At 43.4% G+C, this 27,107-nt stretch overlaps 1 protein-coding gene across 1 annotated transcript in view; it reads left to right on the top strand.

Moving 5' to 3' along the window:
- Nucleotides 1–26,594, top strand: part of LOC138247124 (transient receptor potential cation channel subfamily V member 6-like) — a 58,522-nt gene extending 31,928 nt beyond the window's left edge. The window contains exons 6-12 of the mRNA XM_069201867.1: nucleotides 4,718–4,930; nucleotides 10,659–10,745; nucleotides 10,820–10,896; nucleotides 13,106–13,271; nucleotides 15,683–15,749; nucleotides 20,821–21,089; nucleotides 26,484–26,594. Of these exons, the coding sequence (XP_069057968.1) occupies nucleotides 4,718–4,930; nucleotides 10,659–10,745; nucleotides 10,820–10,896; nucleotides 13,106–13,271; nucleotides 15,683–15,749; nucleotides 20,821–21,089; nucleotides 26,484–26,594 (990 nt within the window). The remainder of the gene's footprint in view (nucleotides 1–4,717; nucleotides 4,931–10,658; nucleotides 10,746–10,819; nucleotides 10,897–13,105; nucleotides 13,272–15,682; nucleotides 15,750–20,820; nucleotides 21,090–26,483) is intronic.
- The last annotated feature ends 513 nt before the right edge of the window (nucleotides 26,595–27,107 follow it).

Raw genomic sequence — 27,107 nt, forward strand, 5'->3', positions numbered from 1 at the left:
TATCTACTTTTGTGTTGCTAGACCTGTGGAATAGTCACTGCCTCTCAGCTTTCATACCCTTGATTACTGGGGATGTCAGTCCATTACTCATTGTCACACGCCTTCTATCAGCCTGTGCTTCTCAGGACAGCCGGCCGACAAGCTTATATAGTGATTCTTTTCTCTCTAGCTCCCTTTCCTTTTCCTTCTGCACAGTCACTTCACAGTTTGGAGTTCAAAGGATATATTATTTAATCAAGAGTGGAAGGTGTAGGGTTATTATTAGAGTATCTGGTTTGTGTTTTAGTATCCCAGTAAAGTCTTGATACCTTCAAGATTATTCTTCAGCTCTATTGGCTTTGCCACCTCCCCTGCATTTTGAGAACCGTTAGGCGTTGTCAATAGTGACACAAAGCATGAAGCAGTAGAGGGGTGGTGGGAGAGGAACTGTGAGACAGTGGGCTGGAGGGGAGGGGAAGACTGGGGAAAGAAGGCACCAAAAGGCATAGAAAAGTGATGTGGGACAACATCTTGGCATCAACCTGCTCATTGTTGGACACCTGGCATCCTGTTGAGGAGTGAAGCCCATCTCTGTCCTCATCTATGGGGATGTTGCAGGTTGCTCAAGATCTTCCTCGAGTGAGAGGTAGGGCAGGGAGTGCACAGGCAGAGAAAGAACGAGCAGGAACAGGAGGTTCAGGGAGCAAGAGAAAAGCACATGCACGCTGTAAGTTCACAAAGAACAGAAGAAGGAGTCAGACATTCACTCCCATGAACTGCTAAATACGAAAAGTGCAGAGAAGAAAGAAAAATAATCCCATAACATCATCGGTGCAAAGATACAACTCAGCAAATCAAAAGTGAGAGTAAAGAAGGAATGCTCCTGGTTCTGGACAAACAGGATCATGAGGAAGGACATTCAATACAAAACAACCTACTGACATAGACAAAGAAAGCCCTTAGAGAATGAGAAAGGAACTGACCCAAAGCCCACTCTATGCAGTACTGACTGCAATGCCATCTGCAATAGGCAGCTCATGTGGCTGTAGTGGCACTGAATGAGTATCATAAGCAAGAGGCACAGGCTGGCACCAATCCCACCAGTAAATACATTTCAACACCAAAGACAGTTTTAGCATGGAAAGATGGCAATGAATTGTGAAAAGGGTACATTATGACTTCCAATAGTCTAAAGTCTGTTTCAACACTGTCCTAGTCAGAGTAAAACTCATTAAATCAGGTACTGGGGCCCTCAGGGGTTTAGCAGACACACAGTAGCCTGGGTTCAAGTTCAAAGTGTGCAACCTGAGGTAAAACCTGGTTCTAGGAAAATATTTGCTATGACTTTCCTAATAATTGTGTTTCCATGTTCATGGGAATTAACAAGCATACATATTTCAATACACAATATTGAAATAAATTCCTAATTAACACTAAGAACAATGAGTGATTATTTTGACCATAGGAAGACAGGATAATTTTCTGTATTACCTTTCCTAACAATATACTCTATCTTTTGTTCATAATTTACCAGGATCCTTGGTACCACCCTGGAACCCAGCCTCCCCACTAATCACTCATTGAGCTTTGGCGTTTGCCTTTGACCTCATTCTGCCCTCCTCTGCCTTTACATGACGTTCAACCACACAATTGCCAGATAATTTTATACATAAATTTGCCAAGCCCATAATATCGAAATTGTGGCAAAAGTGCAAAGATCAGTTTGGCAGCATAAATAAAATATGAAAAAACAGCTGACATGACACACAGGTCGGCCAAGCATATGCGTCGCTCTTGACAACGAAATGAGCTGCGCCGTGGAGTTCCCCGTTATCATAGAAAGGTATGTGAGGCTGGAACCCGCCTGCTGCCTGAATACATCCTTTCAGCTTTTGTTCATGGAGAGGGGCTCAGATACTGAGCTGGAACATTCCCGCCTCAGTGGTCAAATGTGATTTCTTCAGTTTATCACAGCGCATCTGGCTTGATTACATATGTGACATCAAGGGCTGTTGTTGTTTTTCAGCTACGAGGGCACAGGGAGGTCAGGTTATTATCTGCTAGATGTTTTTCTCTCAAATTACTGTTCATCCCTTCTGACTTTACCCCTGTAAGGAAATTATTTCAGCTTGAAAAGTAAATGCAAGAGTCAATCTGGTGCTTTTCGGTTGGTGGAAGAGGGCATCGCTGAGTTGCCTGGTCAGTACGTGTCAAGACATCTTCCCAAGGCACCCAGGAGGTAATGGGCACATTCCAAGCATCCTGTCAATGCTGGCATCCTCTGAAAGTTAAAATGGGCTTTTCTGCATATCTTCTTTCCAAACAGGCAAGCGGGATCATGCTGGAGCTTGCAGGATGCTTAGGACATTTTTCTGCAAGTCTCCTGGGATGTTGTTGCTTACCAAGTGCGCACTAGGATGGAGGCAGAAGAACCCCTGGGTCCCTCTGAGGGATGAACATCACCTCACAACAGGCATGGTGCAGCACTATAGCTGGCACCGGCAGGATTGTTGGTGTAGTGCTGAGAGCAGAGCTTCCTGTAGGGTCTGTGGGCTTCAAGGCACTTCCTGAAACTCCTCGTTGCCACAGACCAAGGGTTGCTGTGGAGTGATGAGCGTGGGATTGGCAGAACATGGTGGTGAGTATCAAGTGAAACTAGACAGAATGCAGAATACCAGGACGCAGGTGATTTGGGAATTGTTGTTTTTATTAAGAATGATGTGAGCATCAAAGTTAAAATGTAGATCACACAATGAATGAAGCCGTCACATAGAAATGACCAATACTGAGTATAGCCTGGAAGGAAGCTACCCTGGTGGAATGAGTGAGCTCAATGGGTTAGTTACTAATGAGAATATGTGACTGTTAGATGGTAAAAACTATATATTTCTAAAAAAGTGTCCCACCATGTTTCAATAATTACCAGATGAATGATCGGGTCGTCTTTTCTGAAGGGCTTTCTGCAGAGCCCAATGTAACATGGTGTTTCAGTTGGAAGAAATTATTGGCGCTGTCCATCAAAGGGTTAAAATATGAAGTCCACTTTTAAAGCCAAAAAAATACAAATACAGTTTGAAAAATAAAGCGGATTCCGTTTTTTGTTTATTAAAATCGCACAGTTTTGCTCTAGTTTGCTATATATTCCCCCAGCATCATGTATTGCACAATGGTAAGTAGCCTCATCAACCCATCCCCTGGGTTGTGTGGTGAACATACACCTCAGAAGAACCTGGATGACCCATCGGAATCTGTTTGTCAGAAGGCGTGGCGTGCGTTGCAGAGTTCATCGCTAGAACCGGGGTATGTGTGGTAGGATTCATAGCTGTGCAATGTTTTGAACAACTGTGTGAAAGCACAGATTAGGTAACAGGTTTGTGTCCACAGTCAGTGGAGTAACACAATATGATGGCCCTCCACCCGCTGAAGAATGTGATGAGGTGCCCCTGGTCTCCCACATCTCACATGTTTATTGACCTTCACCTGGCTGAGGGCCCTGTGAAGTGTTGGGGGTCCCTGAAGGGGTGGCCCGCCCCGGTCTGCGGGGACCTCAGGGGCTTGAGTTACTCCTCTGTCCACAGTAGATGAGGTAGTTAAGTTTCTGATACACGTCATGCATCATAAGATGCACCAATAAGACAACAGGTGCTTACTGGTGGCTCCAACTGGTGACCAACCGAACTGGGAGCCATACCCAGCATCCATGCCACAATGTGGTATTGCAGTGGAAAACCCCATAAGTCCTCTTTCTTCAGGAGAGTGTTTGTGAACTGCAAGGAAGGCGGTCACAGGGATGACTTTGGTCTCCACACTCCTTCTGGTTCTGCTGTGCATGCATGCCAGTGCAGGTAGGAATCCCAAAGATTCCCAAACGTCCAGAGGTGGTTCCAACAAAGGGTTCCTCCAGATGCATAGAACAGATTTGCACAATCACATGTATTTTGACTTGATGGTTTCAGAAAATGTAGACGTTTTAATCATAACTGCTTATTTTTTTAAAAGTATTTTCTTTGTAAATTCACCATATCATGGGGCACATTTACTATTATTTCACGCAATGCAGCTTTCCAAGGGCACTCGCTGCACTGCACTTCATGAAAGGTAGAGGGCAGAAATGCTTTATATTCAGAGTGATGGAGAGCATTTCTGGACTCTACTTACACTGGCGCACTGTGTGCTGCCGAATGCCAATGCAGACATCCTTGCACCATAGTGCAAGGGTCACTGCGGTGCGGGCAAGATTGTTTATGCGCAGGAATGGACACCTTCCTACCCACAAAAACAACTGTTAGAGGCGTATTCCTCTTTCTATGTGTACTACAGAATGAAGCTTGTATATAGAGAGGAGATAATGAGAGGAAATACAGATATTTATCCTTTTATGCCTCCGTTGGGTAGTCTTTGTAAATCTGGGTTTGCTCACAATCAGTGGGTAAATGCATGGGAACACCCATGCTCCACCCATTTAACTCCTACCTGATACAAAGTAACTTGCGGCATCACTATGCGCTGTGTTACATTGTATTTAGTAAACCACGCAAGGTCATGCAAAGTGGCTTTGTGTGGCTTAGTAAATGCCAAAAAGGATCTTGTGCTGTGATTACGCAACAAAAGTGATGTAACCCCATTGCAACATCACAGTAAGTCTAAGCCAATTTGCATGGGGGCGACTTCTTTTACACTTTGTCCATCCTCACTATATTCGTGTTATCCTCCACATTCTCTTCCTCTCCCTCTCTAGGCACGACAAATCCTGGACATGACGCCAATCAAGGAGCTAGTAAGGCTGAAGTGGAACAACTATGGCCGCCCGTATTTCTGTGTGCTAGCCGTGCTCTACGTCTTATACATGATCTGCTTCACCATATGCTGTGTTTATCGACCTCTGACACCTCGAACAACAGAGAGTAACAACAGCCGAGACATTACCCTTCTTGTACAGAAAACACTGTTGGTATGTTCACATCTATGTTACTTAAGAAAACATGCATTGGTAAGCTCAATTATGTTTGCATTTCTTTAGCATGAGTAAGACATGGAGAAGAAGCCAACATGTCAGAAGCAGTACATTATTTCCTTGCACACTGAGAACGGATACAAGAAGCTCATCAGCTGTGCAAGCTTCCCACACACACACACATTACTAGAGCTACATGAGTATCATAAGTGCAAGCATCCCTCTCATGCACAGAACTGGTACATCAAGGATAATCAGAGTGCATGCTTCCCTCACACACATAGAATTGGTAAAACAAGGGCATCATCTGTGCAAACTGTGTAGGTATACACAGAAAGGGGAAGATATGGGCCACCACAATCCACCATTCCCTGACACACACAACACAGGCACAGCATAGGCAACAGCTGTGTAAGCTTCCCTCGGGGATGGAATGTGGGTACAGCACAAGCTGCAGTAGTGCACATTTCACAAGTCTAGTATGGGTGTCAGATAGTGCCCTCACTCCCTGGCAGCTGCTTCCCCTGACAACAACTCGCCCATTCACACCCCCTCCTTCCCTAGGCTAACATGCCCAGCTGTAGCCGTGCACTTTCACACTAGTTCAACATAAATAAAATGTAGCAGCCAATAGCAAGAGTCCAAACTGAGACGCTCATTGACACCAGACATAAACAGGTTTCTTTCACCATCAAAGATTTCAGACTACACTCTCGTTTTAACACACAATGAATTAACTCTTCATTTGTTGACACGCTTGCAGGTGTGGCGGGGCTGCCTGAGAATATGAACCTCTATAGTGCAGAGCATGTGATCTTTAACTCTTCTGCATTAATACTAGAGTGCAGATGATACAACAGTCCAGTCTTGCACTGCCCTAATAGAAAGCCCTGATACTCACACCAGAGGCTTTTCCATTCCCTTGCCACACTGGTCCTGATGCAGAAGCACTTTTGTGTCAGTCCTTGTGCCCCCACTACAGAATTGATGAGATCAGCATAGCCCTCGGATGCTGACACCATGAGCTGTATTGGCAGAAGAAGCTGGAGTAATTCAGCTCCAGCAGCTGGTGGGAGTTATTGGTGTTTGGGTCACAAATCAAACTCTTGTACACTGAGGTACCATTTGAAAGAAGAGGCCTGTGCCAAATGTATTTCTGCTCATGGATCACCCCAGGAACATCTTCACTGAGAATCCATCCACCACTGGACCACCAAGATGTTTGGGTCATGGTTCTCCTGTCCATATCGTAGTGTTGATACTAGCTGTGATCAGGCTCCTTGTGAGGACAGAATGAGCGGTACGCCCTCAATCTGCATGCTGCAGGAATGCTAAAAGCAGTATTAGACATCAGAGAAAAATGTTGTGAAAAAAAGGGTGAATGGAGTGGGGCCTGCCCATTATAGTACAAGTCCAAGACACCCGCCTTGGTGGCCCAAATATCTTCCTGCCATCCTGAGAGGTGAATTGGGACGTTCGCTATTTAATCTGACTCCAGAGACATCTCATGAGTAAAAACAGCTTTCTTCCCATTGGGGAGGGCTGGGAAGCAGACAGCCCCACCAGGGACACATAGAAAAGATAAAAGTACAGATTGGGAGGTGGCAGTTTCTGGCATCTGGTTGCACCTCACCCCAATGTCCTTGGGGAAAAGCTGTTCCTTGGGGTCAAGTTGGAGGTTTTACTGGTTATCTGCTACCTGCTCCCTCTGGGGTGAAGATATTCCCAGTGGACAACAACAATTATTTTTGTAAAACAAAGCACAGAAACTAAGTGGGTAGGAGGGCTTCTTTGCACAATCCATGCCACTCTCTTGCCTCTATCGACTATCAGTATTTCAGTTTCAGAAAAAGAACTGATCAGGGTGTTTTTCTGTGATCTGACCTTGGCAGAAGACCTGAAATGCTGCCTGGATACTAAGTTCCATTTTTTGTCAAGCAAACATTTGAACACACATAGGGGATCTGGGCATCCTGGTTCAAGGCGTGTACTCCCTGTGGCCTCTACCCATCATCTGCAGTTTAGCTTTCCTGGGGAGTAAATTGAGAGTGTCTGCAATTGATCTGCCCCACTCTGGGGATCTGAAATTCCCCCCGGACACAAAGCTTTATTTTTTGTCAAGGCAAAACAATAGAAACAGACTCCTGGATTCCTTGCAGAAGGTATAAGCCATCACTCAGGTATTATCCTGCAAATGTATGAATATCCTGTTAATTGAAATAGGAGTAACAATGGATATATCAGGTAAAGGAAAATATATAAAAACCAATAGAAATCAATGCCTGAAAAGGCACCTGAAAAAGCAACAGAATGAGAGAAAGATTAACATATCCTGAATTGGAAAACAGGCCCTCAGCTGTGCCACGCTCCTGGCTGGGAAAATTACCTATGAATGTGTGTTGTGTTAAGTGCATACATTTCTGTACTCAGTAGACATCAAATTTGCCAACAATAGGCTCTCTAAAACTGAACTTGGGCTTGTAATACTCAAGAGTATTTGTCTGAAACCTATACTGCAATTGAGGCTGACAGACTATTTACATATGCAGAATCAGTTACACTGTGCCAATAGTGTAAAATGATAATACACCATCTGAATAAATAGAAATGAAGAAAAAATCCTAATGATTTGCGAAACTAAACTTGAATCTTCACTCTTTGCTTGATCTGAGCTTTGGAACATACTCTAAAATGTAGGGGTGGGAAGAACTGGCAGAGTTTCACTCTGCACAATTCCAAGGATTTACATGAAAACTCTGTGAGATTCCGCAGAATTCCACGAGCCGGCGGAAATTGGCCCGTTGTGCTGCCTGCGCAGATATTTTAGCACCGGGAGCTTGGTCAATGCTGAGAAATCAGAGTGAATGGTGAATGTCTTGCTTTCGTTATGTATGCTAGTAATTCATCACATTTGGAAGGTGTATAAAAAGAAAGAAATGCAGCTATCTGGAAAGACCTCCTGGTTGCTTGTCTGTCCAGGATTCACAGCAAAGACACCATCGAAAAGTTTCTGATATGATACCTATGCAATAAATGCTGATCATTGCGTAAAGAAAAAAGCAGCAAAAAACAGTTTTACTGCACAACAGCACCACCGCACATTTTGAACAGGGCATTTTTTTTAGCAGATTCTCGTAGTCACTCTCTTGTTTTCAGTCATTTCATTTGTGATGCGTGAACAACATTTGCAATCATAAGATTATGTCAATGTTGTTCTAATGCAGGTGGGAGACAGGACAGCTTGTACCCAAGAGGGCAGCTTCAAAACTCACAAGATTGTGGCTTTTGTGGTTGACTGTGCCACACATTGGGCGACCTTGTTTGGTTTAATTCGGGCTAATTCCTAAAACAATTACACAATAGGGCATCCATCTTAAATTCATAAATGCATTTGAATACAGACAAAACCATCAAAAATGATAAAAGTATTGTGTCCTGGTAGGAATGTACGTGCAACATAAATGAGTGAATGTGACATAAAATGTGACGATTGCCTGTAATATTCAGATGTAAAATAGTCCGCAATGCATCTCCATGGAACCACCTCTTTCTGGCAGATTGGTACTCTGGACAGAATGGGACCATCTCTTTCTGGTAGATTGGTACTCTGGACAGAATGGGACCATCTCTTTCTGGTAGATTGATACTCTGGACAGAATGGGACCATCTCTTTCTGGCAGATTGGTACTCTGGACAGAATGGGACCATCTCTTTCTGGTAGATTGGTACTCTGGACAGAATGGGACCATCTCTTTCTGGCAGATTGGTACTCTGGACAGAATGGGACCATCTCTTTCTGGCAGATTGGTACTCTGGACAGAATGGGACCATCTCTTTCTGGCAGATTGGTACTCTGGACAGAATGGGACCATCTCTTTCTGGCAGATTGGTACTCTGGACAGAATGGGACCATCTCTTTCTGGCAGATTGGTACTCTGGACAGAATGGGACCATCTCTTTCTGGCAGATTGGTACTCTGGACAGAATGGAACCACTTCTTTCTGGCAGATTGATACTCTGGACAGAATGGGACCATCTCTTTCTGGCAGATTGGTACTCTGGACAGAATGGGACCATCTCTTTCTGGTAGATTGATACTCTGGACAGAATGGGACCATCTCTTTCTGGCAGATTGGTACTCTGGACAGAATGGGACCATCTCTTTCTGGCAGATTGGTACTCTGGACAGAATGGGACCATCTCTTTCTGGTAGATTGATACTCTGGACAGAATGGGACCATCTCTTTCTGGCAGATTGGTACTCTGGACAGAATGGAACCACTTCTTTCTGGTAGATTGGTACTCTGGACAGAATGGGACCATCTCTTTCTGGCAGATTGGTACTCTGGACAGAATGGGACCATCTCTTTCTGGCAGATTGGTACTCTGGACAGAATGGAACCACTTCTTTCTGGTAGATTGGTACTCTGGACAGAATGGGACCATCTCTTTCTGGCAGATTGGTACTCTGGACAGAATGGGACCATCTCTTTCTGGCAGATTGATACTCTGGACAGAATGGGACCATCTCTTTCTGGCAGATTGGTACTCTGGACAGAATGGGACCATCTCTTTCTGGCAGATTGGTACTCTGGACAGAATGGGACCATCTCTTTCTGGCAGATTGATACTCTGGACAGAATGGGACCATCTCTTTCTGGTAGATTGATACTCTGGACAGAATGGGACCATCTCTTTCTGGCAGATTGGTACACCAGACAGAAAACAGCATACCGGGAGAGATGCAAACACTTACGGCAAAGGTATCAAAGCTGAGCTGTCCATCTTAACCTAGAACGTGGCTCCAAGAGATGTTGCCCGTTGCTTCTTATGACCCTCCCCCCCCCCCCCATGAGGATGACTGGGAAGGATTCCCTTGAGCTTGGAGTTACATAGGGAGGAGATCATGGGAACATTTGACCAACTGGGTCAATCACAACTGGCATTGTTTGTCAGTTCTACCAAATAGAAGAGGGAAAAGGAGTCTTTGGGCCACAATAGGAGTTCGGGGGGCGTGAAGACCCATCTGCCAAACCTCCGACCGGGAGGTTGCCGTCACACTGGATACCTCCCCGCTGGACCCATTAAGACTTTCCCGCTAGGCTGACTGGCCAAAACCAGGGTTTCCGCAAGTCAGCCTAGCGGGAAAGTTGCTGCTGCATTGTTTCCGGCTTGTAATATAGCAGGTGGCAATGCTGTTGCCTGCAAGGTGCACCAGCACCCTTACAATGTTCACTCTCTGCAAAGCAGACAGTGAACATTGCAAGGGTGCTAGGCAGGGGGATCCCTTGATTGCCTGTGCCAAGTGCATGAGCAGTGCAGGGGCCCCCCTGTGGCCACCTGGACCTGTTCTCCGCTATCTTTTTCATGGCGGTGATGCCACCATGAAAAGGCTGGCGGAGAATCAGGTTGTAATCAGCAGGGCAGCACTGCATGCAGCTCCGCCCTGGCTGAGTCCGACCTGCACCCGATGTCAACCTGTCTGGATCACCGAGCCCGGTGGAGACGGCGGAACCTTGGCAGTCTGACCACCAGAGTCTTAATGTGATGGTTGGACCGCCAAAGGAGTGGTGGTCTTGACCGCCACTGCAGGATGTAACAGGTTTATGTCTCATAATACGTAACAAGTGTATTATTTCATGGATTTCACATTACTTAACCACCATACCACACTGACCAAATTCCAGCATATTGGTTTTTAACCTTTGATGGTTTCTTGCTTTAGGAGTCTTATGTCACCTACACAGATGAGCTGAGACTCATAGGGGAGCTGGTGAGCGTTATTGGAGCAGTGGTGATATTAATTATAGAGGTACGTGGATGCAAGCATATGTAACCTTGTTCTTCATGCTATTGCTTCCTGCTTAATATGTGTTCTTGTATCAGCTTCCAGACATTGCGCGTTTTGGGGCTGCCAGCTACTTTGGACGAACAGTGTTAGGAGGACCTTTCCATGTCATCATGTAAGACTGAACTGCCTTTCCACTATTTAGTTTTAGGTTATTCTTGTATGTCTTAGTCTTTCATGAACATATTTCTACATCTTTTCAGTTCAGCAGAACAAATGCATGCTTGGCATGAAACTTTAGGATTTCAGGTTGCGCCAGCAAGCCCATTGACCTAGTCGGACTACATGTATCCATTGGGTTAATTCAGGCTAAAATATAAAAAGATTACACAATGAGCATCCATCTCAAGTTCATGATTGCATTTGAATCATCTGGTTGATCTTCTCAATAGACTGTAGAAGATTTAGAGCCATGTCTTAATGGACCACAATTCATGAAGACTCTCACAACACAGTAATTATGAAGTTTTGCCCAAATATGTTAGCAAAGCCCTCATAATCTTCTGAGTGTAAAAGGTATTCTGTGGAAAAGCCCATGTTAGGAAAAGAAGACTGCACAGTATCCTGTTTCCTGCTTCAGGCAGACACCACATTCGGTACAAACCCCATCCTCTCTTTAAGAGCTAATACGTCCAGGTATGAAGACCGAGAACCCCAGCTCTGAAAAGTGCTTTAACATCTACACATGAAAAACAAGGTTTAAATGGACATATTCAGGAAAGTTACATTTTCAACAAAGGAAGCTACCAGTAAAGCCTCAAATATCAAATGCAGACTACTGGGTGGAGCTAAGGTCAGAATCACGGTTTTAAAAAAGTAGAAAAAAAACATAAAACGTTGGGAGGCAAACTCCTCAAAACAAACACACTTTCCTCTAGACTCTCTGAATGTTTTGTTGGTCTCCCTAGGGACACTCAGAGTGGATGAAGCTGCAACAAATTTAAAGCCCTCCTGATGGAATGAAGTACGTGTCATGCTTAACAAAGTAACTTACACATGTGAGCAAATTATATGTATATGTTTACTTTTGAGTAATTTCACTACTTTTGGCTAGTCACCATTTACAAGTGTAGAGTTACTCAAAAAGTGTAGAGTTGCATATCTCCACTCCCTGGAACAGGGGTAGAGCCAAACTTATGTGAGTAAGTTACTATAGCTAAAAAGAAACCATGGTAAGTCCGGTACCATGGGTGGCCAACCACGGGGACTGGAAGGTCGTCTCATATAATTTAGTTGAAGAAGAGACTCAAAACACAACCCCACAGAAACTAAATGGTAATTTAAATATTTTTTTTTATTTAATGTAAACTAGCTTATAATATAAATACATTTAATTTAATGGTGAACAGTTTTCTAAAAATACAGGTTTATTATTGTATTCTAAACTGCTTTAATGATCTTTTTCAAATTAAAAAAATACAACAGTAATTTGTATTAAAACATAGTTAGATTACTTTTAATTAATTCTGTGCATCACGTTTAATAATTATTAATACACAATAAAAACGTATATACTTGTACTTTAGGATAGAATGTTTCTTTTTATTTAAACTTCAGAAAAATAATTTTAAATTGATTTGACGTAGTCAAAACAGTACAAGTTTATTTTGAATTACTTTAAGAGTGCTGTTATAGTGTTTTTATATTGTTCTACATTTACAATACATATATAACATTCATTAACATTAATATTAAAGATAAAAACGAATGTTTACTCATTTTGTTAAAAACATAAAACTTTGAGTCTAGCTCTTAATTCCATCTGTTTGCATTCTTGGAATATATTCATTGCTACTGATTCCTCCTCCCTCATAAAAGTAAATGTCTGAGTAAATCCCATAGGTTCTAAACATGTTACTAGCAGGGTACACTTGGATCTGACGAGCAGCTGATGAACCGCCTGAATCATCCTACAGATTGTAATACTGGGTGTCATGTACCATTACATTTACTTCCAAGGCCTGCATTTACATTTGTTGTAACCGTATCTTTTTTTTAAATGAATTACATAGCAATAAACATCATAAATAAGAAAGAAACACCTTTTTGCAACTCACTTTCTGTATTAGTCCTGAACTCCCTTCTGCAGTCTAAACACCTCCCCTTTAAACAACGTTTGCTTCCACACCTCTGTTCCCCACCCTTAATTTCAGGTTATTTATTAAGATTTTAAATAGCTATGCAGTGCACTTATGCATTTTGCATAAATCATAATAACATTTTCCTAGTAACATTCATTTTTGCATGCTTTTCCATTGATGATGCTCTGCACAGTTTACTTTCTTAAAGATGAATACTGTGGATAATAGTTTGTTTCTCAACAGTATCACCTATGCCTGCCTGGTCCTGATAATAATGGTGATGCGTCTGAGTGACACTGATGGAGAGGCCACACCAATGGCTTTTGCGATGGTCCTTGGCTGGTGCTATGTGATGTACTTTGCACGTGGATTTGTGGCATTGGGCCCTCTGACCATCATGATACAAAAGGTAGACTACTATTGACCCTACATTTAAGAAGATGTGACAATGAGAAGATGTTCATTGTCACCTTAATGTCAGTAGTTGCAGTAGTGGTGCTACTTGAAAATGTTATGTAACATGTGCAGGATGCAGAAGCAAAAGGATGACACTGTGATGACTTGGGACCGCATGATGAGCTTGCTGTCCAGGATGATACAGAGATTCTTGGTGTGCTCAGATGCGGCTGGAGTGGGTCACAGTTCTGTGGGCCACCAGGAGGCGTCCAAGGGGGAGTTAGCGCTGCTGAAGCTCAAGACTTCCGTCTTGTCTGTATTGAACTTGTGGCAATCTGACTATGTTGGCAAGGGGGGACTTATAGATGTTGAAGAGAATTGGGCTGAGTGATGATTCTTGATAGACTCCACAGATGATTAGTTTGGGTTTAGAGGTGAAGGGTGACAGGTGAACTCATTATGTTCTGTCGGTGAGGAAAGAGGCAATCCATCTGAAGGTGGCTCCTTGGATGCCTATGTTGTGAAGTCTGGCGATGAAAATGTGGTGGGAGATGCTGTTGAGGCCATTGAGAGACCTAGGAGGAAAAGGGTGGCTATCTCTTCTTCGTCAAGGAGGGACATGATGTAGTTTGTGGGCACAATCAGGTCTGTTATGGTGCTGTGATAACTGTGGAATTTGGTTTGGGAGTTGTCCAGGAGGTAGATGGTGAGTTGTTGGTTGATGGCTTTTCCATGACTTTGTCTGGGAAAGGGAGCAAGGAGATGCAGTAACATGCTACAAACCAGATACCTCTCAAACCCTTTCCTGATTCTATCCTTTCTACTGACCCCGTACAACACTCTACTGCCTCTGTCTAGATTTGTGCTACCTACATACATACACAAGTATTTTCAACAGCATAAACTGGATAACAAAGTCAGTATTGTCTACAAAACACCTCTCTTCAGCTCACTATTTCTGCACAGAAGCTTCCAAGGTTGTTATAGACAGTTGCTTGCATCTTGGTCAGCTGAAATACAAACTATGCATGTTGTAAAACCTGGGAAAATGTACAGGTGGCTCGAACTTTTCTGATGAAGCCAGCCCACTTCCAGTGACACGGATAGCAGACAACTTCAGTGCAAAACTGGAGACTGAATTCAGGGTCTTGAGAATGCTAAACATGTGCTCTGTCTTCACAATATGCTTTACGCTAAGTTCACTGTCTAAGAGGACATCATTAAAGTTTAAAAAATCTATGAATTACAAAGAATATGAAAGCAAGTCTGTGTGTGTGCAGTTGCTGGGCTAAATATTCCTTGCCTTCAGCCATGGGGTGACCCAAGATGGCAGGCATGGGTAAGCAACATTAGAGAGAGATTGGAGGAAAAGGTTGAAAGAGAATAGAGAGAGCAATGGGGAAGAGGCAGCATGGAGGGTGGGGGTGGAATCACAGAGAATGGAGTGAAGGAATGCAATAGATGAGCAAGGGCAAGTAATACAGTGGACAGAAATGAAACATCATCGAGGTGCTGGAGGAGGGAAGCAACACAGAGGGCACAGATAGGGAACAGAGATGGAAGCAAACTCATGGCAGATAGAGCAATGTGGAAAACAGGGGCTAGTGCAGGGAAAGTAAATAGGCGAGAGCAATGTGAAGTTGGCAGGGGAAAAGAAAACGGAAAGAGAGAAAGCTGTACATGGATTGTGGAGGGAAAGGAGAAGCACACTACGTAGGTATCTGGAAAACACATACACTCTTGTGGAGTGTTTAAATCAAAAGAAAAAAGTAGAGCCTGGAAAATAAGCTGTGGAAGGAAATAAGTAATGTGCCCATGCTCCAGGACAGATACAAACACAGGAAGCGGAAGGAAGCCTACACAAGCTAACAAGAAGCAAGCAAATAAGAATGACAATAAAGACAACCAATAGCAAGCAATGGGTAGGCTCTAAGCCCACTCTAAGCTAAAAATACATCGCGCAACAGAGGCAAGACCTACAAAGAACACAATTTGTTCCATAGAACATTTTATAACATAAAACAAAAACATGCAAGTATTGATATAGAGCACAATAAAGCAATATAAAACCACAGCATATACAAAACATGTAAAGTAAGCATTAACACCCTCAATAGGTCTGGCTTTAATGTGCTAACACATGCAAACACAGATGTTCTTAAATGCTGCTTGCTTGTGTTACATTCACAAGTACTATTTTGCTCATTTTAATGGGCTGACTGATGTCTTAAATAGCTGATGAACTGAAGCAGCACTATTTTATGGGAACTTTCAAGACATGTCATGCTTTGAACTGGACATGCACAGACTTGCCCATTCAAAATGTGGGTGCTTTCTATGTGAGTAAGTGAAATTTCAATATTCTAAAGGTAAGAATTTGCTAAGAACCACCGATGATCAGATCTGATATGCCTTCTTCCACAGATGCTGTTCTGCGATGTCCTACAGTTCTGCGGACTCATGGCAGTGGTCATTCTGGGCTTCGCTGGAGGTAATCTGATGTTAGATTAAGATTGAATCACATGTATTTCTTCAATGAAATAACTGCAACCAAATAAAATCACAAGAAAGACATTCACTACCAATCCTGGTGTACTGAAGAACATGTTTTCTGCCCTTCATTTTTACTGGGGACATCAAAATGGCTCAGATATGGTTGGTGAAAAACAGCAAAAGGAAAATTTATTTGACAAATACATCACAGCATTTTGTCACACAGTAATAAGCCCACAAAAACGCACACTTGCACACACCTAGGACCCCACTGATTCGCATAAATGTACATGCAGTCACAAACTAGTCACACACCCTCATCTGCCAGTCATACACCCTACACCCTAACACAAGCACACATTGATTACATCAATGTAACAGTGAAACTCAACTCAGTTTATCATTCAAGACCACATATATCAAAAGGATAGCAGACCAGGCTTTCAAACCACCTGGCTTCTTCCTCACTTCTACAGCGATTCACACCACCGCCTCACTGTAAAGGACCATGGGGGTCATTACGACCCTGGCGGAAGGCGGAGAACCGGCGGTAAGAACGCCAACAGGCTGGCGGTCTTACTTTGTGGAATTATGACCATGGTGGTTACCGCCATAGTCATCTGCAGGTTCTCCGTTCCGCCCGCCAGGGCAGAGATGACCGCCGGGCTGGAGACCTGGGGTCTCCAGCCCGGCTGCTGTCACTATACCCCCGGCGGTATTTGGACCCGGCTTACCGCCGTGGATTTACAGCGGTTTCAACCGCCATGAAATCCATGGTGGTAAGCACTATCAGTGCCAGGGAATTCCTTCCCTGGCACTTATAGGGGTCTCCCCCACCCCTCACCCCCACCCTGACTCCCTCCCCCCACGGACAATCGACTTACCTGGTCCGACGATCCTCCGGGAGGGGACGGGAGCCATGGGGGCAGCTCCGCCGACACCACACCGATAACACAACACCACCACAGCGAATCACAGGACGTGATTCGCTGAGCGGTGTTCTGTTGGCGTGTGGATGGAGGTGGAGCAACCTCCACTTCCCCGCCGCCTGCAGTATGGCTGTTGGCGGCTCTCCATCCGTAAAGGGACAGAGAGCTGCCAACGGTCATAATAGGCAGAGTGCAAAGCTGCCTGCACTGGCGGTCTTCCGCACGGCGGTCCCTCGGCGGTCTTTAAAAAAGACCGCCGAGGTCAAAATGAGCCCCCATGTGTTGTACCTCAGGCGTTTTACCCTTTGTCGAGTGATCCGTTGATATATCCAGGACTGTGCTCTGCAACTGACATCATGTACATATTTACATCTGTTATACTTGTCTCTCTCTGCAGGGTCGTCCCTAAACCTTTTGCCTTCACCCCTCTTGTTTTCTGAACTTGTGTTTGTTAGTTTTTAGCACTCTGTGCACTTTACCACTACAAACAAGTGCTAACGTGCTCTCTCCTTTAAACATGGTGAAAATGGCCTACACCCAAATAGCACATTTAATTTAATTGTACATCTCTAGTAAAGCAGTGCTATATGTACCTAGGGCCTATCAAATAAATGCTAGTAGTGGGCATGCAGTACTACTTGTGCTACCCACTTAAGTAGCCTTTGAAACATTTCTCAGGCATGCCCTTACTGCCTGTAGGCAAATTTCAAACTGCTATTTCGACCTGCAAAATAAACCTTTTGCTAAGACTAAACCTTCCTTTTTAAAACATATAAGCTATCCCGAGGGTAGGCCCTCAACGGGACATGGGGCAGGGTGCACTGTATTTAAAAAGTTGTACCTGTACTTTTACATTGTACATGTCCTGGTAGTGAAAGCATCCTAAATTTGTTTTTAACTACTGCAGGGCCCACCTCTCCATTAGGATTCCATTGGGTTACCCTATTACTTTGAATAAGTGTTACATTTTGATGAGGGGTAGATCGGAAAGTCATGTTTGGTGTCTAAGGAATTGTAATTTAAAACCCTCTTGAATGGTACAGTTGGATTTTAAGTCACAATTCCGAAAGTGCAACTTTTGAGAAACTTGGCATTTTCTTCTCCTAACCATTTGGTGCCTACAGCCTATTTCTAGGTCACATGACTAGGTGAAGTTGGCAGTTGTCATGTGTGTATTCCTCCCAGACAGTATCCCAGTAGAGGGTCTGGGTGTTGGCAGGATGGGCCATCTCGGCTTAATCATGGGGTGGAGTTGTCACCTACCAAACTTGCACATCAAAGTCACAGACCCAGTTCACATACAAAGGACTTCACACTAGTATATTGTGCCATCAGACAGATTGGGACCAGGGCAGGGAGGCAGAAAGTTCCAGATAGTTTAGTAGAGGAAAATTCCAGAAGCTTTTCCCACTTGAAAGTGGGTACCAGGTATAAAAAGGGGACCCTCGGACCCACTCTTCATATCACTTATGGACTGATGGAAATCTCAGAAAAAGAACTGCTCTGCTGCTTTGTTGCGCTGCCGCCTTGCTGTTCTGCCTGCAAGTGGGACTGCTCTACCACCCTGCTGTCTGAAAATGAAGAACTGAAACTACAAACTTGAACCCAGGACACCAGAGTGTCTTCAAATGCTAGTTAGCTGGCCTTCTGTTCAGAGATACAGGGACATAACAAGCTCCTCTGTGCTGAGGTAACATGAAGTATCTCAACACAAAACCGTGTATTGCAGCTCCATTTCAGTGGTCTCACAAACACTGACCCAACGCTATACATTTCGATGCTTGATGCACCTCAATGCCAAACAGCACATTGCAGCTTCTGATCTGTGGCTTCGAAAGCGCTGAGCCGGCACAATGTATCTCAACACCGACAACCGACCCAGCTCAATGCATCTTGGTTCAGCACCAGTGACTTCATCAACCTCAACTAAGAGCGGCACACCTCGACGAAAGACTCCACATTGATAGCTCCCGTTGTTGACTCCATTGCCCTCCACTCAGCGCATTGAATTTCGATGCCGGACCCCACATCACTGACAGCTCCACAACTCATGTACCACTTAGGCCAGTGCAGAGACTTCTGATCTTGATGCACCAGGACCCAAGGTTTTAATCGTGGACTGAATCCAGTCCTCTATTCGACATGTGTACTATTGTGGTCAGCCTGACTTTGTGATTTGGACCTGGTCCACAGGGTCCAGATTACCGCAATTGGGGATTCTTGCTCCTAAATTGTATTTTTCTTCAAAACCTTTAAAATTGCATATGTCTGGGTCTACTAAGTGGATTTTTGTAATTTTGGTCTTAAATTATTTATTACATTTTACTCCACTTTTCCAAATTGGTGTGGTATTTTTCTTCTGTTATGGTTTTCACTTTATTATTGTTTGTGTGCTGCATAAATACTTTACACATTGCCTTCAATTTAAGTATGACTGTTTTTGTGCCAAGCTCCCAGAGGTTTAAGCGCAAGTTAAATTAGTGACCATTTTTGCTCACTCTGCCAAGAATTGTGGAAGTAGTCGGAGTAGGGTTTCACCCCTCCCCCTCAACCAACAACAATTCTTACAACATCCATACCCAGAAATTTACACAGCCATGTACACATACAGTAAGAGACACTACATACACCTACAGGATATTATCTCCCACTCTATGCCACTCATACCTAAGTACACACACACACAAACCTGCAACACTGCACAAACTTAGGGCCTGATTATGACTTTGGCAGTCCGACAAGTGGACAGACAAAGCTGTGGGTAGGAGGGCGCGTCAAGTCTGCGGCCTTCCCCACCTGTCGTAATACGATGTTTCCACTGGGCTGACCGGTTAAAGCTTCATATTATGACGTTTCTGCCCATCAGCCCAGTGGAAACAGTGCGGTGGCATTGGCCTCAGCTCTCTTAGGGAGCAGAGGCCAATGCGTCACGCAGAGAGTGCCACCGGCACCCTCAGAATGTGCACTGTCTGCCTTAGCAGACAGTGCACCTTCCAAGGGTACTGGCAGGGGGTTACCTGCACTGCCCACTGCCACTCGGTGGACTCCAGCACCATATTTCTGCAAGCCTTTTCATGATGAGGACCCCGCCATGAAAAGGCTGTCGGAAACGGAAGTTGTGATCAGCACTGCGGTGCCAAACTTGGTACCTCTCTGGCTGACCATGGCTTCGACCGCTGCCAACCCAATGGGACCCCTGATCCTGGAGGTGTCAATGGTCTCCTGGCAGTCCAACTGCCAGGATCATAATCTGAGGGTCTGACCACCAGGAGTGGGGCGGTCCGACTGCCACTGTGAGTTTGGGGTCTCAAGACTGCCAAACTCGTAATTAGGCCCTTAGTTTATCCTAAAAAATCATTAATATACTAACCATGTCTGCACATCATAAATGCAGAAATAGACATACACATGCATGAGAACATACTAAAATCTCATTACTTAAAATATTAATGTATTAATTTGGTAAAAGGTTGCACAAAATCAACAGATTGAAAGACTAAGAACACAGATAGTCAGGCCACTGGAATTATGCAGGAGGGGTAGACAAATCTGGGTTTACTAAATAATGTAGCAAGAAAGGGCAAATTATCTAGCATAATGTAACACATTTTGTGATAGTATGACCTCATTATGTTGTTATTTTTAAACACGTCAACACTATCTGGGCAGAGGTTTTACCTCATTAGAGTCAGCCAGAAACCCATGCACAGCAATAAGCAACAGAAGGATGAACAGTCAACCCTTGGAAAGAGTCCACTGGGCATCAACATTTTAGTAACTTTTGATCCATTTGAGTGAGAAAGAATTGTTTTTGTTAAATCTGCAGATTATGCCTCAGATGATGGATTATGTGGCAAATGTGGCAGATCCATAATTATATGGAAAATGCTGTGGCCGCAAAATCAAATCAATCCAGTGGCTCTGCCCATAATTGATCAACATACTAATCATGAGACGTCTTGGGTAATATATCCTGAGGCCCTTTCTGGACACTGCAAGAAAAGTAAGGCATTGGAGTCAAGTAATGTAATGGGGGGATTTCCTAGGCTATGTCATTTAATGTATTCCTTGTTGAATGCATGTGTTTCATATTTGTAAATTTCAGATGCTTTCATTAAATTTTTTCATTTCTTTTTCTAGCTTTTTTCATCACTTTTCAAACAAAGGATCCCAGTCAGCTGGGACACTTCTTCAGCTATCCCATGTCTCTCTTCAGTACATTTCAGCTCTTCCTGACACTCATTGATGGGCCTGCCAACTACAGTGTTGACCTCCCCTTCACATATTCCATGTTGTATTCTGCCTTTGCAATCCTAGCTGCCCTTCTCATGCTCAACATGATCATTGCCATGATGGCCGATACCTACTTACGTGTAGTCCGTGAGCGAGATGAGATTTGGAGAGCTCAGGTACCAAAAGAAGGATAATATTGATGTGCTTTCAATGAAAAATCCACTTTCATACATGTGCATAAGGGGAAGCCATGTTTATTGTGACTCTTTGTTAGTGCATTGTTTATTTTTTATCATTTATTTTAACGAATAAGAAAACACACAACACAAATGTATTGCCCTGATTATACACTGGTGTTGACAAAATATTGTTGCTGTTCTCCTATGCCTGTGTCCACTGTCAGCATTACTACAATAAGAGCTGTACTATGTGGAATCTTAATAGATGCACTTGAAATTAGATTGGCATTTTTAAAGTACATTGTTTTGTAAGTTCACTGTCATGATTATGTATGCAGATATGTTGTGAATGGGAATTGAGATTGTTTGAAATAGTTCTAATTCACCAATAGAGCTTCAATTCAAGTACAGTTGTGGACCAAGCACACTTCATGTTGAAGTAGAGAATAGGGAAATGACAAGTCTTGTTATGATCTGGCATGACAGCGCAGCTGTCTCTAGACAATTATGTGAGAATTACCAGGAGAGGGGCTTCTTCCCCCCACCCCCACAAATGTTGGGAGCCAGGAGTACATGTGTTGTCTAGGCAGAAGGTGAGTGCTTCCACAAAAAACGTGTTTGCCTCCACACGGCTTTGATCATTTTATTTATTATTCAGCTGCCTTGAACTTTCAGGTGCACACACATGACATTAAAATACATATAAAGTGCCTTAGACAACCAGGCAATTCATGGTGTTTTTCTCTGGCAGCAGCACACATGGGAGGAGGGCAGTCCTTAAGCTGGTGGATTTGTAGGTCTGACTTGACTGAGTAACTGTCACCTGGCCTTTTAAGCTACACCAATAATATTCTACAGTTCTTTGCTTCCATACAAATACATATTAATTCCCATGTTGTTTACTTGTAATGCTTCACATTACCATGCATCATTCGTTTAAAGCCACACCTACTGGAATTGCCAGTGCTTGAGCTTGTTTGTAATCTTTCTTAATTAAGTATTTCGCTAACCACTATGTGGTCACATTACATAATATTGAGCTGCTCTGACATTTTTTTGCCCAGTGTTTTAACCCCTTATTGACTTTAACATTACTTGTTGATTACTCCTTTTCCATTATCCACGTTTATGTCATTTAACACAGCTTTAGGTGTCTTGCCAGGTCTTACATAATAAATAACTTACAAGGTCAGCCCCATTCTGTCTTTGTTTTGTTGCCAGTGTCATTATCATTCACAAGTTAGATCAGTCCACAAGACAGTCATTCAGTGTTTAGGAAGTCACGCGGTGCAGGTGATGGCACTTTGCTTGGTACAGTGCAGCTTTTGACTGGTGTAAAAATGTGTGAGCTCACCCAGGGAGTTGTATGAAGAATACCCCCACAACAGTACATCGATGCTTCCGAAATGTTAATAGCTTGTGTTCAATTATATTCCTTCCACTCATGCTTGTTACTGCTTCTGTTCATGTGGAGAGCATTCGCAGTGCAGCCAACCTCACAACTTGGCCAAGTCCACTACACCAAAAAAGAGCCTACCAGTTTGAAAAAAGATTTGGAGTCAGACAATTTTGTATCACATTTCTTTAACTGTTGTATTGTCAGTGGGGAAAGCAGATTTGGACTGGTCTGTAGGGCAAACTGGCAGTGCCAGATGGGTTGGGCTGATAGGTCAGTGTGTGGGTCAGGTTTTAGAAGTTTGTGGGAGTGTTTTATGGCCAGGGGTGCTGATTTTACTGTATATTTCCCTGATATTTCCACAAGCATTGCCTGCAGCAAGAACAAGTACATGCAGTCTCCATGACTTGCAAAAATACCAAAACACTGGGTCTTATTCACTCATTTATTCAGGGGGAGTCTCAGCACTTAGGATGAGACCCCGGCCAAAGTTGCGCCCCAAGTACTGAAATTTCCACATGACTGCGGGGCCTCCACCATGATTGCGGAGGCCCTTTGTGAATTAGGCTCAATGTGTCTGTACAAGTTCAAAACTGGCTTGATTTGGAAATGTAGGGCACATTTTTTTCTAGTCTGGTTCGCTGTGGTGGGAGGCACTTTGATTTGGGTGTCCTAAACCTAACCCTAACTTTTTTAGGCCTCACATTCTTCCAGTTGGCAAGGCTACAGACTGTAGCCAAAAAAACTTCACATGGCCGGATCCATTCTGTGAGATTCGCTTTTAAATCAGATTTGCTACTGGGTAGAAGAATATAATAGCAGCAACCGGAATATTTGGCCCAGTGGCAATGCACCTTAGTCGGAATGTCATGGCAGGTTGGTCTTGAACCCCCACTGGTTCTCAGAGCAAAAGGTTGACAAAAACCCTTTCAGTCCCTGGTTTCAGGATTTGTTAGGAGGAGTAATCTTAGACACCAGGTTCTGACTTCAGCAGAGGCCAGCAGCAGGATGCTGGCCATCAACAGTTGTAGCTGGCCAGCTGATAATGCAGGAAAATGGCCTCAGGAATCTTACAGTGTCCCAGTAGCTCTACTAGGAGGTCAGCCTTTTGACCCTTAGAGTCCACTTCTTCATCCTGGGTACAAGGGGGACAGTAGCTCCAGTCGTCAATGCAGGTCTGGTCCTATTCTGGACTTCCACAGGCCCAGAAAGTGTTCTGTTGAGGGAGTTGGGATTTCTACATTTAGGCCCAGTGCTAGCCTGTGGCTGGAGGAGACTCCTGACTACTCCATAAATAATTGGGTAAATGTTGCAAGGGGTGACCATAGCCATTTTTTCAGCACTTCCCGTGAGCCCTAAACAGTGCCCCACCCTGACTTAAGCTAATATGACAACATCGTTCATCCTGTGTACAGAGCTCATGTGCCCCCTCCAAAGGTGTGCCCAGGGAAATGAGCAACCACTCCCCTATGGTCACTCTAAACCAGTTATGGGGGTAGCTCCTCTCCTGGTGTCTGACTGGCTAGAGGGACAAAGGAACAGGGCAGCCACTGGTGTTATCTAAATCTGACTGTGACAGGATAGGGTTCCTTGAAGCTTTTTAGGTTTCTGGGCACTGCCCAGATGGTCAACCTACCAGACAAACAGAACACCTCTCCACACCCAAGGCCTTTGTCTAATTTCTGAGGGCAACTTCACACCTCTTCAAAGAGGCTATTCAACTCCTGGGTTACAGTTGGAAATTAATGCAAATTGGCTTTTTATGGCTTTAGGCAGGCAACAGGCAACTTGCTAAAAGTACCTGCCCCAAAATTTGCATTACATATCATACTTTCAAAATGAATCTGGCGTGAAATTACATATAATAAAAGATTCAAATAAGAACAGTGTTGCTGTTTCCTAAGGGGAGCTTACAATATTTAGTTTTAAAATTTTGTATGAATCCTTTCCTATGGACCAACCAACTCTGATTCAGTGACAATAGCTTTCAGGGCTTTTTCACTCTAAGGACATGTTGAACATCAAACATTGACATGCCCTTCTTTTACATACTTTACACCCTACCTTATGGGGAATAAGGTGAAATTTGCAGTGACTTGTAAATATTTAAAAGGAAGGTTTAAGTCTGTCAAAAGTGATTATTTTGGCAGGTCAAATTTGCAATTAAAAACCCGCACAGAAAGCCTACTGATGGCAGACCTGCAGTCATGTTTATATTGTCACTGTAGTGGATGGCACAAAGGGTGCGGACGTCCACTTGTGACATTTAACGTACACCTTGCTATCATATACTAGGAATCTATAAGTTCAGTTCAGTATGCCAATCAGGAGTGTACCAATTTCACTAGGTTGAAAGGAGAAGTACAAAGACCTTACCAGTCGTTGGCGGGGGACAAATGCACAGAGTTCTATATCCAGCAGAAACGTCAAGGCAAAATTCTGGGGGCACATGACACAAAATATGGTAATTTCAAACAGTAGCCATTCACTGTCCAACTGTGGATACTATGGTTTCATTTTAGCTTCTGCATTCAAACATTACCTTCCTCAAACAATACCACCACCGATCTTTAAGAAACCAACATAGCCAGGATATATTTAATACAGTGCACTGATTTAGCACCCCAAAGATTTAACACAAAGCAATTAAGCTTTCATCTAAAATGGGAAAGAGAAAGAGGTAACCATTTTGCTGGCAACTTTTAAAAGGGATCTGAAAGCCCTTCACATATAATGATATTTTAACTAAGAAATTGCATTCAGTCTTTGGCACTGACATCTACACTACATCAACATTTTCACTGGGGAAACTCTCAGTGCCTGGTAGTGCCAGTCTGAACCTGACTGTGTGTGATGAAAACACAACCCCTGTGGGATGTTGGTTATGCACCTGTGGATGTATACACAGAGGAGGCTGAAAGCTACATCTGAAAATATGGTGTGTACAGTGGCCAATAGTTCTTAGAGACAAGTGGAGAACATAGCAGCACACCCAGACATACACAAACATGCATACACTCAATACTAAGCACTGGCAAAGCAAATAGGCCTGATTTATATCTGAAAATTGAAGCAGCATGGGCAGTGCAGTGGCCCCCATGACCAGCCCCTTGCAGACAGTGAAAAGCGCGATGGGTGCTGGTGCACCCTACGCACCGCAGCATTGCTGCCAACCCAATTATGAACCGGCGTCAATGTTGTGGGCTGTTTCCTGCTGGGCCACGCCCGCTGACCCAGCAGGAAAGTTGTAATGGGGCCCACAGGAAGGGGACCGCACTGACGGTGACCTGACCGAGGGAGTTTGACGAACGGCATTTCCATCCACGCAACTCATAATGACCCCCTGAGTATTTATGAAGACACTTGTTCCAAATAAAATAAATTAAAAGGCCTCATTTATTTTCACCAGCACAGTATAAAAATATATGAAAATGAATATTATGGCAAGCCTTTAAATAAAATAATTGTGTCCCAATTTAGTGAAGAGCTTTGCTCTTAAAGATACAACTACAAATTCATTCCTACGGTGCACAGATGAATGCCACGTTATTACCAAAGTACAACGTAGTTCATAAACACTATTTAATCCTTTAAAGAGTTTATTTTACATCCACTTTACACAGAAAACCACAGATGGCAGCCTCTTATCTCAGTGCACAGAATTAAACATTATTTGTGTTAAATACATTTTGTTAAACCTACCACACATGGAACAGAGAGTGTGAATTATTATCATTTTCGAGGGAGAGAAGGGCCATCATTACCTCCCTGATGCTTTGCCTCTCATGAGTGAGGCCTTTTCCCCACTTAGCTTTTGATGGAAACACACCCATATTGTATGTAGTTCATGGAAGTTAATATTGAAAACTCTTAATGCAAATAATGGTTTTGTGTGACTATTGTGATGAAGAACCCGAATTGTACTGAAAGCCTCTACATTGTGTCCCTCCGCCCTCATCAGATGGATTAATTAGAGAATATTCCGATCCTTGCAGGTTGTTGCAGCCACCATCAAGGTGGAGCGGAAGCTGCCCCGCAGCCTCTGGCCTCGTTCTGGGATCAGCGGAAAGAGCTATGGGCTGGGAGACAACCAGTATCTCAGGTAGAGGCAGTGCGCATGGTGCATTTAAGATGGGTCATGTATAAGCCTCCCAGTTTTCCGTTTTTACTGATTTCTACAGATAAATACAGAAACAATGTGTTTCCTACCCGTTTTTAATTTTAAAAGTGTGCAAACAACTGAAAATTGTGCTTCTAATGACTGCTCCAAGTCCCCGCGAGGAATTTGTGTGTAATTATTTATATTATTTTTTTTTAATGTACTTATCCTGATATTAAGAGAAGGCATCTGCAGAGCTTGTTACGTCTTCTAATTATTTTTGTTAAATTTTATGACTGCATGTATTGTTGCGGTATTCAATATTTAGTTTTAATGTTTATGTTGAACCAATAGAAATTAAACCTAATTGGCTTGACTGCCTTTACAGGCTGTCTGTGGTGAATTCAGAGACACCATATGAGCATATTGACAGCATGGGGAGTTACAAAACAGATTAATATATCTTAAAATACAGGCATTTCATAAAATATATTTGTGGTAAATTGATACATGAGTCAGA

The sequence above is a fragment of the Pleurodeles waltl genome, chromosome 7 (assembly GCF_031143425.1).
Source record: "Pleurodeles waltl isolate 20211129_DDA chromosome 7, aPleWal1.hap1.20221129, whole genome shotgun sequence".
NCBI classification, from domain to species: Eukaryota; Metazoa; Chordata; class Amphibia; order Caudata; family Salamandridae; genus Pleurodeles; species Pleurodeles waltl.